The 16,746-nt window shown below is 37.0% G+C and overlaps 1 protein-coding gene across 1 annotated transcript in view; it reads left to right on the top strand.

The window, feature by feature from the left end:
• The window catches only part of DIAPH3 (diaphanous related formin 3), a 140,098-nt gene that overhangs the window by 16,733 nt on the left and 106,619 nt on the right, over positions 1-16,746 (top strand). The window contains exons 2-8 of the mRNA XM_088534125.1: positions 542-718; positions 3,748-3,852; positions 9,125-9,255; positions 9,610-9,684; positions 9,798-9,867; positions 10,217-10,353; positions 10,696-10,801. Coding sequence (XP_088390251.1) covers positions 542-718; positions 3,748-3,852; positions 9,125-9,255; positions 9,610-9,684; positions 9,798-9,867; positions 10,217-10,353; positions 10,696-10,801 — 801 coding nt within the window. The remainder of the gene's footprint in view (positions 1-541; positions 719-3,747; positions 3,853-9,124; positions 9,256-9,609; positions 9,685-9,797; positions 9,868-10,216; positions 10,354-10,695; positions 10,802-16,746) is intronic.

Genomic DNA, 16,746 nt, shown 5'->3' with positions numbered 1-16,746 from the left:
CCACAAGCCAGAGCAAACAACACCTCCACACAAAGTGAGGTCAACCCCCTCTGCTGTTGTCTGTAGCAGGGCTTTATACCCATGCAGGTGGGCATGCGCTGAGGAGCAGCACTCATTGGCTACAGGCTCCCAGCTGATTGGTTCTCCTCCAGGTGTTCGGTTGCTAGGCGTCGGTCCAGTTCCCCACAAACTCCACTTTCCTATATATTCTTACTAAGGCCCCAACAGTAATGGTTAGAGAGAAGTCTTCAAAGCATTCATTTGTTTTGTAGATAACTCTTTCTTCCAAAGCTTCCATAAAATTCTCATGTTCTGCCTGATTTCTCTAAAATGTAACAGTGTCTGGTCTGTTAGCTGCCGTACTAAGGCAACTTACAGTTATGTGTGTCCTTAGGAAAACCTTTTAAAACAAGGTATTTAAATGTAAGGTAAGTTACTCAAGGAAAAATAACAGTGTTAAGCTTCTGAGAACATCTCTTTTTAGTCAGGGCTGTGAAGAATGAAAATAGTACCTGATATAATACACCTTTTGTGTTTTCAGTTGGATAGGTTTGCTAGTATAAGGATTCCGGGAAGCAAGAAGGAGAGACCTCCCCTGCCGAACATGAAACAATCTTACTCTACCGACTGGTCATCAACGTCACCCTCGGACGTGGAGGATTTTGTGCCCAAACCTCTGTCAGAAAGAGAAATCATAGCACTGTTTGAGAAAATGATGGTAAGAGACTTGCTACTCGTTTCTTAACGGCCCACAACGTTGCTGATTGATAGATAGAAGCTTGTTTTCACATATGTTTGGAGCTTTCCTGAATCATCATCGTCGTTATTGATATGGTATGTTTTCTAAGGCATTTCCTCCAAGGATAAATCACTTGCATTATTTAGAGGACATATACTTGAAGTAGTAATCAAAGATATCAGATATTAGAAGTGAGATTATGCAACAATTTTTGAGGAGATCAATGAAACCAGAAATCTTGCTTGTTTAAGAGGATCTGTAGAATTCATTCCAGAGTTATATGCCTGGAATGTAACAGCAGGGTTTTGTTCTCATATTGCATTCTATTTTACTTATTGCACAGAAGCGTTTAAGGTTCCTTCCTCTAAAACAGGGTTTGCAGAAGGACTGTAAAACACATAAAATCTCTTCTGAGCTTAGCTTCAAAATCACCTCCTTCCTTAGCTGCAATAGCAGCTCTGCAGGGAAGGAGCAGCCATTTCCCTGCAGAACCATGTGGCACTGGTACTGCCCCAGTAGGCTCAGAGTTCTTGGCATGATGACAGCATTTTGGGAAATTGCAAACTAAACATGGAGGGCATTGGATTTGCCTCCCTCCCTCTATCCCCTCGCCCCCCAGCATAACTTAAATTTCTTTGCCATCCCATGGTGATTATGTTTTAGCATAGTGTGCAATGTTAAGACTATGCTACAAAAAAATGAAACATTCAATAAATCTTCCAAGCTCCAGTTCTGCATGCTTAGGCAAACAGTACTGTTAAAATCCTTGGCTCCTCAAGTAGTTCATTCCAATTCTATAACATCATTGCAAAACTGTGTTAAAGTAATCATGAAATCTCGGGTAAAGTGAATGCTTTCCTCATTTCTTTAATAATAAAGCACTTAGTATTGACTTTTCTGTGATAAATTACTATCTTAGCCATACTGTGTGACACAAAGGATTCTTCGGGTTATTCTTCATCTTTGAATGTTCCAGAATAGTTTAGTTGCATTTAGTCACAGCTGATTATATAGCTAATTATTGTAACCTTTGGTTAAGCTTTGTTCTGCTATGGAGAAATCTGTGTGCAACAATCAAGTTTTTAGGGCAAGTTTTCCAAAACAAAAATAATTAGTTAAGATTTAACGGAAAAGTATCTTGTTTTTTAAAACACCATGCGTATATCAATTTTAATAAAGCTAACATTTTTAAAGTTATATTTTTATAAGTAAAAAGTATATTTTTATTTGGAGTATTGCTGTACAATTATGTGACTATGGAAAAGAATCTTAAGGCACAATACTCCAAAGATGGTTATTGGAATTTATTTTGTTTTCTTCCAAGAAAAACTAGAAAATGCAGTATTCCTGTGAAGGCCATGTCCCTAACATTTGGTTTAATGGAAGGCAATATGCAAGTACTGCCTAAGGCACTTGTCACGTTGATTCATGGATTGTGTTTGTCAAAAGGATAATGTCAGTGTTTAGCTATTAGCTATTTCTTCCACATACAGATAGATGAGCAAATAAAAGATTTAAGAACATTAGATTTAACCTTGAGGGCATTCTTATATCAAGTAAACTGGATAGGAACGATAGTAACAGGAAATTAAAAAAAAAAAATAAATAAATAAAAAAAAAGGAATCAGGGATATTAACATAACTTGTGTTATACAGAATAAATGAGGCCATCAACACGTGGAAAAAGTATTCAAGGTTGTGTGTGTTTGTGTGCGTCCTTATGGACCGCTAGAATTTTCTTTTGGACATAAACAGGTAGTTTCTTCATGAAATTTCTGATGAAATTCTGAACTACCAAGCAACTATGAGTAAAGATTAAAGTATGCACAGCTTCCAGCTTGCTTAAGTGAGCTTGTTTTGCATTTGCTTAAAGCTGTAGAAAATAACAGCAATATGCAAAGCAGTTTCTGAGGAAGAACAAAACTGTATTATTGATATTGCTTGAATGAGGAATGAAGGAACCTTTTGCAGTATACATCCTGCACCTATTGGGTGCTAAAAGGCAGTATTTAGGTGCATACTATACTGCAGTGAGCAACTTTTTTCTAGGCTTTCAGAGAAGGAGACACTAACCCTTGGTGAGTCTTCACAAATTTGTTCTAACTGTATTTTTAAAAAGTTCATCTTCATGGGGTGAGATATTTTCCGTGTTGTCATCTCGCAGCTCAGATTTACTCAAAACTCTCAAATTCTTCCTGGAACTGTGCTTGATTCTAGGCTAATCACTGTAAAAATAGTGAAAGAAAAGGAAACTTAAATCTACAGTGATATTTTCTCTCAAAATTCTTGAAGTGTAAATTTGCTTGCTTTTATTTCTGCCTACCTGGAATAAACTTTGATATAGAAGCGGCTACCCAGTGATCTCTCATCACTACTCTTTTGAAAGCTGCTGCTGATGCATCTGAAGAGTCTCAGCTGAAAATAACGGCAGTAATGCTTACTAAGCTTGGCTGACTGCAGTAATGTCTATATGCACATACCTGTGTGTGTAGCTAAACATTTTAATGCTCTTCTTACCCATAGCGTAATAGGAGATGCCACTTCTCATGGGTATGTGACCGATTAATGAGCAGAGCATTTCTAGGCTGGAAGCCAGAAGTCAGTGCATCAGAAACGCCAATAAATAGCTCCTCTGTGGTTTTGGATGTGGTTTTGTTTTTCTTCTTATCAACCCCTGGGTTTGTGCTGACATGAATTCACTGTACCAGTAGCGTTGACAATAGCTGAAGATGTTGATATAATGATCAAATCCTGGACAGCAAGTGGTCCACAGTGTTCCTTCTTTCAATAAAAAGGCATGTAATTAATAAACAGTTACTTGTATAATAAAACATTCAATTGTTCTGGTTCATATTTTTGTGCTTATGCTTTACTTTAAAAGTAGAAATTTTTCAATAGTAGTTTTATTTTTTTAAATATTTGTTCTGAAAAGCCAGTTTGGAATCAGTGTCTTAGCAGTATTGCTGGGAGACCTTTAAGACTTGTTTTTTTTTCTTCCCCCTTATTAGGAGGATATGAATTTAAATGAAGACAAGAAGGCACCACTGAGAGAAAAGGATTTTAACACCAAAAAAGAAATGGTGATGCAATATATTAGCACTGCTTCAAAGTCTGTAAGTAAATCTCTGTCTGTCTGTAAGTAAAGTACACCAAAAAAGAGTTGAAACATGTAAATTATTCATTCCTCTTGTGGAGAAGTGATGCAGGCGTATTTTTGACTGATTTTTAAGGGCAAAATTTCTTTTTATAAAGTGCAGTGAAAGATGACCTTTACAGAAGGTGTCTTCTGTACACAAAGTATTTCTTTGTTACAGATCTGGTGTTTAGTGAAGACAGAAAGACAGAAAACCTTTGTGGTTTTGATACCTCACTTTTCTTTCATTACCATTTAATATTTTTTTCTCTCACTACTTATCTTTTTTCATACTCGACTTAAGTGCAGAATTCATATGATAATGTTGTTAACAAAGTATTGCACGTGGACCACGGTAATACTCCATTCTTTACTTAGGTTATTGTTCATAATCGTGAATTTACTGGTTGCTTTAGAGGGTGGTGCAGAGAATTGCGTTTAATCAGCTTAAGAATTAAATGGCATTAAAAATGCTGAGATCTTGCAAAGTGGAGGGTAGCCTCTGTGCTAAGTGCTTATATTCTTTTTGGACCGTTTGATTAGTTTAGAATTCATACATTTGATTCTTAAGTTTTTCACTGTTCTGTGCTTGCAAAGGTAAATAAGAATAACCAATATATAATTATTACCAAATACTCAAAAAGGAGGACTTTAAATATAATCATTTAAAGGAGGTAATTATCTACTTAAAATGGATTATCTTATTAGTCCAGTTCTCTAGTGTTTTTATTAAGGTAGTTATCTAACTCTGGACCGAACAGCTTGAACATGTTCTACGTAAGAGAAGATTGTCAAAGCTGCTAGCAATTTTATGGCATAAAAGTTTTTGTTTTAAATTCCATGATGCCTGAAGGTTGGACAATCTTTACCCAATTTTCTTAGCCAATTTTTTTAAAAGATATTTTCATTGGAACTCAGGAAATTTCAGGGTAGTAAGACCCATAGTACTCCTGCTGTTTCTCAGCATGTAACAGCTAGTGTCAAGGTTTGTATGTTCTTGGTGTGCCAAACTTCCACAGTTTTCAGAGCTGAATTGTTTTGCCTAAAATGCAAGATGATAATAAGGCATGGATGCCTGTGCAGAGTTGCTGCATCTGTATCTTCTGCTGGAACCTTAGCATCAAGATACTGTTGAGACAATGTTATCATGATGACCCTCTGCTTCCTGGCACATACTGCTTGCAAAGAACTAAAGCCTGGATTTCATGGGTGGGTTTCACTGATCCTTCCTTCTGAGTGTCATTTGGATTTGAGGTGGCTTTTCTTGTTGTCATCACACTTATTTTTCTGGTACTAGAACTTCTTGTGCTGTGCCCAACGCAGCCATGCAAGGAAATCCATAGTAGACCAGCCTGCTTCCTGACCTAGGGTAGGAGCATTCCCTGATTTGTTCCAACTCACTCACCTTGCATGGCTGCCCACAGTCCCCGATGCCACTGTTTGCTTTTCCACCTCCACCCTCACAACCCATCCATCCTCGCTTCTGTGGGAGATCGTGAAAGGTTAATTCATGCAGAGAAACTCTTCTTTTTTCTGAACTTACTCTCCTTACTCTTGTATCCTTTACTGGGAGTGGCGTCACTGAAAGGTTCTCTCTGTGATGCACAGATCAGGCTTTTGAATATGAATTCAGCACATGAGTTCAGTTCAGTGCTGGAACTAGTGTGACAGCCAACTGTCCTCCCTGTTGCAAACTCTTTGCTGTTGGCAAGCTCTTTCATGCCCCAAGCATCAGTATTCCTGTGCTTCTCCAGTTATGTACAGTGTTTACATCATTTTTATTCCCTTAAATATACACTATGTTGCTTAAAAATTGTGATTTGAACCCAACTTTTATCCACTGTATCATATCTTATTTATCAGGAAACAGTCAGAAAAAAGATGTGCCAGTTGTTTAGAGACTCTTACTGAGACCGTCGTGTTCTCATCTACTAAACATGGTGCCGGTCTGGTGTTAGAGACTACGATGTCAAATGCACCTTCTTGTTTTTATAACTGTTTGTATGTACTGTGCTTAATCTGAGATCAGATTGCATGGCTTTAAGTGCTATGTAAGCATATAAAGTTCCTCTCAGAAGAGTTCTAAAAATCAATTTCCACAATATGGAGTTTATGCTCAAGGGAAAATAGACATAGCATTACTATAATGTTAGCCTGCCCTAAGTTTTACTGTTCTGTATGTTGAACATGCCGAAACTGGGTTTTTAAACTGATTTTTTTTGCAGCTAGATTTATTTTGCTGCTGTGCAGCTTATTCCCTGGTAGTGTTATAATTGAATTAATTAATGCTGACTTCATTCTGCATCTGCTCACAGACCAGTTGTTCTACACATTTCTAGAGGCACTGACGCCTTAAGATATTTCCTGTCTCTCAGTTAACTCGAGTGCTGTGAACTTACACAGCTTTTCCTATGCAGAAATATAGCTACTATAATTGGGTTCATGTTAGTAACAAATACAGCTCTCATTTTACTTGAGCACTAGCAGATGTATCATGTTCTTGTTAGGCTGCAGAGCCTCAGCCTAACTATGAATGGTAAGTGGTACTTGGAAGCGTGTGTTGCACAGCCATTCATGGGAGGCTTGTTTAAAAAAACCCACAAAACAAAAATCCCACGCAAACATAAACACTCCCCTTCCTGCCAAAAGCAAACACATCAGGTTTACTGGGTAATTTTCATGTGGGGAAAGTGATTCTCAAACAGCAGAGGATCACTGCATGGGTCGTGGTAGGAGTCTCTGCTGCTTGTGAGCATCTTTACCCACATCACAAGAAGGACAGTTCAGAGAGTCTCACCTCAAGTGTCATCCATCTGGGTCCTGGTCGTGTGTGACCACTACAGTGCCCACACAATCCATTTCTACTGATTATTTAAAATGATTTATAAAAATGTCTCCTCTCTTAAAATGATCCTTTGTACGTAGTTATACCACCCCCCATCTCTACTTGAACAGTGACCGGTGTAACTGACCATGTAGAGGTATTTTAGCTATATGTACAGCTTGATCAAATTTACAGCAGGAACTGCTGGGGGAAGTTGCTGAAAAGTACAGCTTCTCTTCCATCCAGGCTATTAATCCTTGCACTTAAGCATACAAGTAGAGTGTACCAATTAGTCTTTGCACAGCAGGAGCTGCCAGGAGGATTCCTGGGGCTGTCGGGAATTGCCGCCCGTGTTGCTCCTGTAACCATCAGTGAAAGGCTGTGGGTGAGGGCACCTTGGAGCGGAGTCATTTGCCATCTGCAGCGTGTGCAGAGATGAGCTGGGATGCTCCCGGACCACCCGGACCGGCCAGCGCACTCCCCTTGCACACAGGAGCCATCCTGACACCCTGCTGCCCCACAGCTTGAATTCCTTCCCTGTATTAAAACCACAAGTCACATTCCCGAGATGTTTTTAATGCACAACCTGGGAACATGCTAAGATTAGGTGCTCATTGTACAAGGAGGTGCGTGCTGCCCGTGAGTGGTATACAGGCTGTTTAGTGACCATGCAGTGACCCTTGTCACTGATCTGCCCGTTAATTTGAAGTGTTCTGTGCAGCTTTAGCTTCTGGTTTTAAGATCTTATAGTCTGTTATGTAGTTCTTAGTGTTGCAAGTACTTTTTTTTAACATTTTTTTTCCTCTTACTTCTGGCCTGAAGAATTTTTTAAAATTCCTCTTTAGATATGGTTGTATCCCCACAACAGGGCAGCTACGCTTCCTTGTGTGATTGAAGTTGCTGTGCCAACTCGATGAGGTGGATGACAGTGGAAGATATGATACAAAGTCTGTTTATGAACTAATTTTCTCTCCTGGAAGCAAGTCCATCCTGCTCCAGGAGGAGAAAAGTGTCATTTTTCACAGGATCTATTTTCCAAAATGAGGAAAAAAAATCACTATATACAATGACCTAATGAGGCTTCGTAACTACTACCAGTAGAGAATTTTAAGTTGTTAATGTAGTGCATACCTAATTCTATTCAGCTAGTAGGCAGTCAAGTTCTGTTGTTAAGGAGCTCTCCTTAATGCTATATCTCTGACAAAGGGGTCTCCTAGAACCTGGAAGAATATGGAATTACAGTTTAGAGAAATGCACAGCAAGAATGACTAAACATAGACGTTTCTGAGGGCACTAGGAAGGGTATGAGAGAAACAGAGAAAAATCATCTTCTTCTCTGAGTAAAGTGAGGAGATACCTGTCCTTATGTTTAGTGGTTCGTGTTAGTGCCTGACTGAAATCTGGCTGGAATTGATGGTGGCTGCTGGTCCTGGGAATAAGAGGGAGGTTCTAGAGAGCCTTTACTATGGGAATCGAACACAGAGCATGATCATCAAGAGCTAATGGAGGCTCTTCCAAGCTCTTTCTAGGTCCTTTATGGATCTCTCCCAGTACAGAGCTTCAAGATCTGACCCTCTGTTTCCGTCAGCTCTGAGTCAGTCGATTGCCTGGGTGTAAACTAGGAGCTCTACAATAGTTACCAGGGAAGGGAGACCTTTCAACATGACTGGGCCAAATGCTTGATCTTTTGTCTCATTTTGCCCCTTCTAGAGTTTGTATGCTCTATGGAAAATGTGTATTCTCCCTTCTATTATAGGTGGCTTTAGATGGAGTAGACTTGTTTTCCTCTGTTTCTGAATTCTGACTATAAGAAGAAATCTGTCTTTGTTGCCATGCCTTAAAAGAGGGATACACTTAAAAACAGGGTTAGTGAAAGTTTCGTTGGAAGATTTTCAGTGGTTCTGAAGATGTCTATTTTATTGGAGGCTCTTTGCTTTAGCTTTTAGATCCAAAGTGGTTCTGTCCTGATAATCCCAGTCTAATTTAGCTGTAGTCTATTGAGATCTCTAAGAGAAAAGTGTTTTGCAACATTATTTGTGAGAATTGAGTTACTGCAGCAATTTCTTGTCTATTCTTCTGGAGATCCATTTTTCCCATCTATACTCTTGCATGGATACACAGATGCTCTGGACAGTAAGTTGGGACAAAAGGTGTTGTTTTTTTTTTTCTTTTTTTGTTGACTGTTGGAAACTAAGATGTTTGCTATGCTGAGACAGAATACATTCATTAGAAAGTGAGTGTGCCTGATGCATTTTTGTTTGATGAATGATGTTTTTGACTACTGACTGGATTATAAATTTGTAAAAATTTAATCACAATTTGGCATGCATGACAAGATGAAAAACAAATACTTGAGTGAAGGTTAGCCACTTAGCTTTTGAAACTCTATATGGACTAATACAAAATAAATATACTTTTTGTGTTTCAGGGAAGCCTCAAGAAAAGTAGGAAGATTTCACCACAAGAATTTATGCAGGAATTAAAATCTGGATCAACAGATGAAAGACTAGTCACTTGCTTAGAATCCCTACGCGTGTCCTTGACTAGTAATCCTGTCAGGTATGAGAATCTGAAGCTCCTTAACACATATTGCAAAGATTATTTGTATTCTTACTTCTTCAGGGATTTTTTTCTCCTTCATTTTTTGCAAGGTTGCTAAACACTATTAAAATCAGAGTTGATAATTGTTCGTTTTCAGATAAACTTCTCTAATAGACGCATTAATTTTTTTGTCTATTATAAAGTAAACTAATTGAGTCAGGGAGTGAATGGAACGCCTCGATCTTCTGTTGCATAGAAAGTCGGTTTGGGGTTTTAAAATGATCAGTTATGTTAATTTTTATCTATGCTGAAAATTTTCATTCTTTTAATTAGTCTTTAGATTTTTTATTTTTATCTTTTCTCTCTCTCCAGCTGGGTTGAAAACTTTGGCCGGGAAGGTCTGGGGCTGTTGCTGGATGTTTTGGAAAGACTAGTTGAGACAAAACAGTAAGAAGAACTTTATATAAGAATCATCAGCTTTTCTTAATGTGCATTCTTAAATGGAATTTAAGTACTTTTTTTTTTTTTTTTTTTTTTTTTTTTTGAAAAAAACAATTCAGCCAGGACAAAATTGTGAAGAGGAGTCAGCATAAGGTGATACAGTGTTTGAGAGCCTTCATGAATAATAAGGTATGGGTTTTTCTTTAATATGGAAATCTGAGATACTTCATTTTACAGTGGAAGGATGTAAGCCTGTGCGATTTGTAGAAGTGGTGTGTTGGTCAGCTTTGGTTTGAAGTTCCTTCTGCTGAGACTCCTGATCTGCAGAAGTATGGTTGGATTATAATGCAAACTTTTTGTTGCTGATGTATGCACTTATTACAGAGTAAGTGATGTTGTTTAGATATTTCTATAATTATTTTTAATGAACTATTTAAGGGATTTAAAGATCATTTGAAATTCCAAATGAAGGGAGTGGGACATTGAATATATCAAGTTAGATTCCTTCTCAACCTTCTTGATTGTTTTTATTTTTTAGTATGGATTGGAAAGAATTCTGGGAGAAGAGAGGAGCCTTTTGTTGCTGACCAAAGCGATCGATCCCAGGCAAACAAACATGATGACGGATATAGTTAAACTTCTTTCTGCAATATGCATTGTTGGAGAAGAAAGCACGTAAGTGCTATATATTCCCCCCAGAAATAGTTAGGTAATTTTAGAATATCCAAAAGTTGTAACTTAGTTTGAAAGTTTATATATATTATATATATAATTTAGTCAGTTTCTGAAATCATTTATCTGCTGACTTTTATTATGGTCAATTGATAATTTTTTTTTTGATACAATGAGACACTAATTAGATGGAAACAGTTATGCAGCTATTTGTGATTTTTTTAAGCAGTATTTTAAGGTGTCTTAACCATTTTTATTAAGTCAGTTATTCTTTGGCTTCAAAGCTCCCTAAGGGGAACAAATAATGTTTGAATTTCTGAGTGAAATTCTTTTACTTTCTTATAGCCTTGAAAAAATTTTGGAAGCTGTAACAGCAGCAGCAGAAGAAAGAAATGTTGACCGATTCTCTCCTATTGTAGAAGGTCTCCAGGATAACTCAGTTCAGTTGCAAGTAAGCAAATTTTTGTGCAATTAGTCTTTACCGCAAGTGAAAATGAGATCAGATATTTTTGTGTCTTCAGAATAAAGGTTCTCAATAAAATATTCTGAAGGCTTATTCAAGGCTTCAGAATAAAATAGGGGAAGGGATACTGTTTCAACTTGAGCATTCTGTGTTGAAAAAATATTGGATGCTACAGGGTTAATTTGTTGATATTTGAAAGCATAATTTCCTGTAATCAGATGCAAAAAGAATATCTCATTTCTCGTGAAATTTCTAGATACGAATTAATAATACAAAAGCAAGAACTTCTTGTGACTGGTTTTTTGTTTAAAGTACTAGAAAAACTGTCCCTTATGCCTCCTTCCTAGTTTCATAAAACTTCACCCAGATAACAAGATTTTTCACTCATTTTTAATCTCCAATCTTACTTAAGTTGGGATATAGAGTTTAAGGCTGACAAATGCAACTTACAGTATATTTGAATGATTATTGTAAATCATTTTAAATAATGTAAACATTAACTCCTATATATAAATATATATATTGTTATATATATATACATATATATATATATATATACCTGAGTGTTAGTCATAATTGTCATTTTCTGTGAGTGTTATGAAAAACGATAAAAAATAGCTCCAGTTTGGAAAGAATGATTGTTCTCTTCCACCTTATCATTAAGCAGTTTGGGTATAGTAGGCAAGTCTGCTATTTGTTTCAACTGCTTGCAGAAAAGCTAGCACTGAAGAAATTTATAAAGATGGAGAACCATTTGTAGTTGAATTATTAACAGGTTTATCATTTGAAAATGTGTCCCTTTTTTCTTATTCTTTCTAGCTTCATCTTACTCTTCCTAAACTTCATTTCCAGCATGGTTATTTAAACTTAATTACTTGGATCTGATAAAGAGAAAGAGGACTTTAAGGACTTTTAATTCCTTCTCCTGTTTTACTGTACATAGGTATCCTCACTTTGTTCTGGGCCAGATGGGCCAGATATCTAATAGCAAGATTGAATTCTCCTGTCATAGGAGTAGCAGAAATCAGTGGCTAGAAACTGAAATAGGACAAATTCAGCTTTGAATTCTTACTTACGTTCCTCACAGGAGGAATAAATGGCTGTGGTTGAATTTGCCATGTGAGCTGATAGCTGGGACAAAGGTGATCCTGAAAACAAGATTTTCATTAATCTTGTTAACTAACAAATTCAACATGTGTATGTGGTTTTATAACACTGCTCTTTTGATGTTATGTATGAATATCAAATCAAAGAATTTTTGGATTCTCTTGTTCTTTTTTTTTCTCTCTTTCCTCTCGAGACTTGGTGAAAATGCCTGTAAAGCTTATTGCTCTCCATTATCAATGGTTATAGTCAAATTTTGTGCCTTAGGAACTTCAGATTGTAATTTAGGGTCAGGAAGACTTCCCATTTACTCCTTCCTAGTACGTTGTATTAGCTAGAAATGTGTGTTCATTTCAAATGCTTTATTTACTTTTTTAAAGTATATCATCCTGAAATTGGTTTAGTTTGGAAGATGCTGATATTGTGATAGTGCAGGTTTTTTACATACACAAATATACATCCACATATACATAAGGGTGTATATATACTTGAATTTCTACTAATGCCTTTTACTCATATATTCAAAATCACACTGATTGCCGTTAGAGTCAAACGGGAGACTTTGTGCTGGCAAGGCTGGAGTGGGGCTGGAAGGAGAACTTTGCTGTGAGAAATTTTGTTTTTGAGCCGTGACTGGGAGCTTTATCTAGGGCTCAGACTACAATTAGAATTGAGAGAAAGAAAAACTTCGATCTCTAGTTATGCTGGGGTTGGAAAAAAGCCTGTAGAAGGAAATTGTAGACTGCAAGGGGGAAAAAAGAGATCCAGGAATTCAGAGCTTTGAAACCTGCATTTCCCAGACTTGACATAAATTTCTAATAACAGTGGAATTCTACCTTTTGGTATTTTTGTGGGAATCGGTGCACATCTTTAGTATTGATTTTAAATATATTATGTCATATACTTATTTTCTACTCTGGGAATTCTGTTTCGTTTGGTTTGAGGGGAGAATGCTGTTCACTTAATTTCCTTTTTAGTTGATTTTTTTTTTACTCCCTATGCTAGCATCCTGGAGATGGTAGACTGTCAGACCTTCAGAACCGTGTGATTTTGGACAAAAGTCCAAATGCTCAAATTAGTTTTACTACTGATGTAGATAGTTAACTTTATATTTATGGCCAGCTTTCACAGAATCTCAGGATGTCTGCCATTGGATGGGATGTCTGGAGGTCATAGTCCATCAGGGTCACCATGTCCAGGCAGATCTCCAGGCAAGGAGATTCAACAACCTTTCTGGGCATCTGGTTCCAGTGCTCTGTCATCCTCACAGTAAAGAGATTTTTTTGTTTGTTTTATTGTGTTCAGATTGAGTTTCCTGTGTTTCTGTTTGTGCCCGTTGTCTTTCATCTTATTGCTGGGTACTACTGAGTCTGACTCCATCCAATCTGACTCCATCATTTTTACATCCTCCCTTCACATACCTACACACTGATAAGATCACCCACCCACCCTCAGTCTTCTCCTGGCTGAGCAGTTCCAGCTCTCTAAACTAGGATTTTATCACGGGATAGATGCTCCAATCCTGTAGTCATCTTCATAGTCCTTTCTTCCTGATATGAATAACATTATAGATAAAAAGAGATATTTTAAAATAGGCAGATACCAATACTGATAGCTGAGACATCAGTATGAACGGAGGGAGGCCGTGTCTGTTCATTTCTAACAGTTTGGATCATTCTTATAAATAGGACCCCTTTCAGGCTTGCTTTTTATGGTGATGCTCAACTCTGTGCTGTGGTGCGATGAGATACCTGGATCGGAACAGAAACCTCCATCCATGTTCTTGGTTGTGTGGCTACAGCGTTTTGTCTTTCTGAGGATTAGGCTTCAGATACCAACCAAGCACTCTTTTGCTAGTTATGGCTTCTTACAGTGCTCCAATATCTACATTTGGTATTTTGTTATGCTCTCATGTAGACGGTAACTGTCTTTGAAGTTCATTCCAGTTGTAAAAATTGCAATAGTTAAATACATGAATTTTGGTTTATTTAGATCATTACTCTACTGTTCCTAAAAAAAAGGTTGTATTTCATTGTTTAATTTACTGTGTTTACTGTGGCAACTCATTTTTTTTTGATTTAAACATTTAAACACTTTCAGTAAAAAGCTGTGTGTTTTTTCAGATGTTATGCAATGTTTTTGAATGCTAGATTTATTTTTTAACTAGAAAAATCAATGTTCTATGTGTGAATCAACTGTAAACTTTTCTAAAAGTGACACTGACTTAGTGTTTAATTTGACAGTATTTTAATGAGACAAAATTTTACAGTTGTCAGTTATTTGGCATACTTGGTTTGATTGTCTGCTTGAAGCATAAAGGCCTGCTTTGTGACAACTCAGTTTGACACTGACAACTGACCTTTTCACTCTGAATTGACCAATGTTACTATTTGAAGGCTGAGTATATGAGAATATATATATATATATATATATATATACACACACATTTTTTAGTGAAAGCTCTGTCTACTTTTTGCATTTGCTGAAAACAAAGGATACTCTCCCTTTCTTAAATCCCCAAATTATCGAAAGACAACTCAAATATCTTTTGGTTTAAACAGAAGGCTGGTGATCTCTAGTTTCAAAAAGATAATTACAGCCAGGAATAATACTGGAGGTTTTGGTCTTCTCAAAGTAAATAAAATTCATTTTATGTCTGTGCTTAGTCTTATATTTTACATACTTATGGTGGCAACCGAAGGAGCATCTTACTGTAGTTATGCAAACCATGGAAGCAGGAAATACTGTTCTTTTGACATAACCCATTTTGATGTGTACAAGACCAAAGAACAAGTGAGTTGCCCAGTTCTTCTTGTAGAATTAAGTGAACTATTCCGCCTTCTCATGCTCTTTCATCATTGCTCCTCAAACAAGCGGTTAAACTGCTGGAGATGGTGACTGTAGCTCCTGTTCTGTTCTGGCAGCACGTGCCAGCCTCTTCCAGATTCTCAGTTGGAACTGGGAAAAAAGTCTTATCTGTCCACTGGTAGCATTATCTTTCAGTATGCATCATTGCCAGAGGAAACTATTTCTTTTTTTTTTTTTTTTTCTTTTGGTAATATGTAGTATTAGTATAATATGTAGAACAGTAGTGTGTCTGATATCTTGGTTAGATAAGTAAGTATTAGAGTTAGCAAGTATTAGAGTTGAGGGTGGTTTATAAGGCTCTCTAGACAATCTTTTTTTTTTTAATCTGTAATTCATTTCCATCTTTAGTTAACTTCCTTTCATTCAGTTGCCTTCCTATTTCTAGGGTGTCATCAGTCTCTGGATAGTGTTCAAACCAATGTCTGAAATTACAAAAATTTCTGTTACAGCAAAGAGGCCAGATACTTTTTTTTTCTTTTTTTTTTCTTCTTTTTCCTCTCTCTCCTAAATGTGAGAAATATTAACATGTTTCTCCAAAAGTTTAAATTCAAAATGGGTGCCAGCAACAGGGTTTGTGCCCTTCACCTAGTGAGGAAAACGAGTTGACTTAATCTGCAAGATGCTTGTTGCCTTATCTCTGTGGCATCTTTGCATTATAGCTGTTTAGTTTGTGGTAGGTCTAACTACTATCAGTTCAAGATTTATTCTACTGTTTAACGTTCTAAAGAGCCTCTCTTCACTTATCATATACTGAATGTGCTGGAAGCTGTATTCATAACAACAATGTGCTTTGGTTTGGGCATGCATCCCTTAGTATCTTTTCCTGTTTTGAAATCCACAGCTCGTGTAAATTATATTCTTGTACTGAAATCAGAATCAGCGCTATGTGTTTGCAGTATCCCTTCTGTTAGACTCTACTTGAAGGACTTCCAGCCTTGACTATGTCTGTCCCTGACTGACATAAGGATCTTTGTTTTAGGATATGCCTGTAAGACTGCCTGGTGGTGAGAAGACATGAATAATGTTTGCAATTTCTCACCTCCTCAAGGCAAGATGGTGTGTTTTTGAGCCTACTTGGATAGAATTCAACTAAAGTTATCTTTCAATAACATGTAACATGGGTACTGGTTGTCAGATTGTTTGTTACAGCTTTTTTCATTCATCACAGATCCCACTATTCAGATTTTTACCTATTTTACCAATAGACATCTATTTTCACAGCTTTCAGGGTTGTACAGAACTGCCTCTCATCGCCCGGCTCTTGGGTGAACCAGCTACCTTGTGAAACTGGTTCACAGGACATCTCCATCATTTGTCTTGAGATCTTTTGATGATGAATCTTTTGATAATGTTCATGGATTCTGAACTTTAATGGACAGTCTCAAGTATATCAAAACATTAGAATTCTCAGCTCTTATTTTAATAACAATCTTTAATAGAATCCTAGAAATGAAACTGATTTATTTCATAGTGTAAATTTATTTCATAGTGTAAATTTATTTCATAGTGTAAATTTATTTCATAGTGTTTACCCTAACCCCCTTCAATGTATTTTTGCCATCTGGGTCAATATAGGGTAAATTCAGGCAACCATGATCAAAACCCCCAGAAATATGCTTCCTTTTTCCTGTACCCTTCTCTCCAAATTATTAGAGTTACTTTTAGTGAGGCCTTATCCCATCTCTCTTCCTTCTAATGGGTAAGGGCATTGAAACTTTGACTGCCTGATTTCTTCTTTTTTCCCGTAAAGAAAGTAAATGCAAGGGACTTTTTACGGACATGTCAACTTTCAGGACTTGCCCAGAATTTTTGCTCACAAGCATTTCAGACTTCTTTGGAAGTTCATTTACCTCTCTGCCCAAAACCTCGTATTACCTCAGTAGATGTCATCCTTCAAATGTTCAGAATGCCATTTTTTTGATATGTACATGAACTTGCCTCCTTGTGTCCATGACTGAAAA

This window comes from Tinamus guttatus, unplaced genomic scaffold (assembly GCF_059628265.1).
Source record: "Tinamus guttatus ecotype Peru unplaced genomic scaffold, ASM5962826v1 Tinamus_guttatus_pri_ptg000544l, whole genome shotgun sequence".
Taxonomy (NCBI): domain Eukaryota; kingdom Metazoa; phylum Chordata; class Aves; order Tinamiformes; family Tinamidae; genus Tinamus; species Tinamus guttatus.
This window is presented reverse-complemented; position numbering and strand designations above follow the sequence as displayed.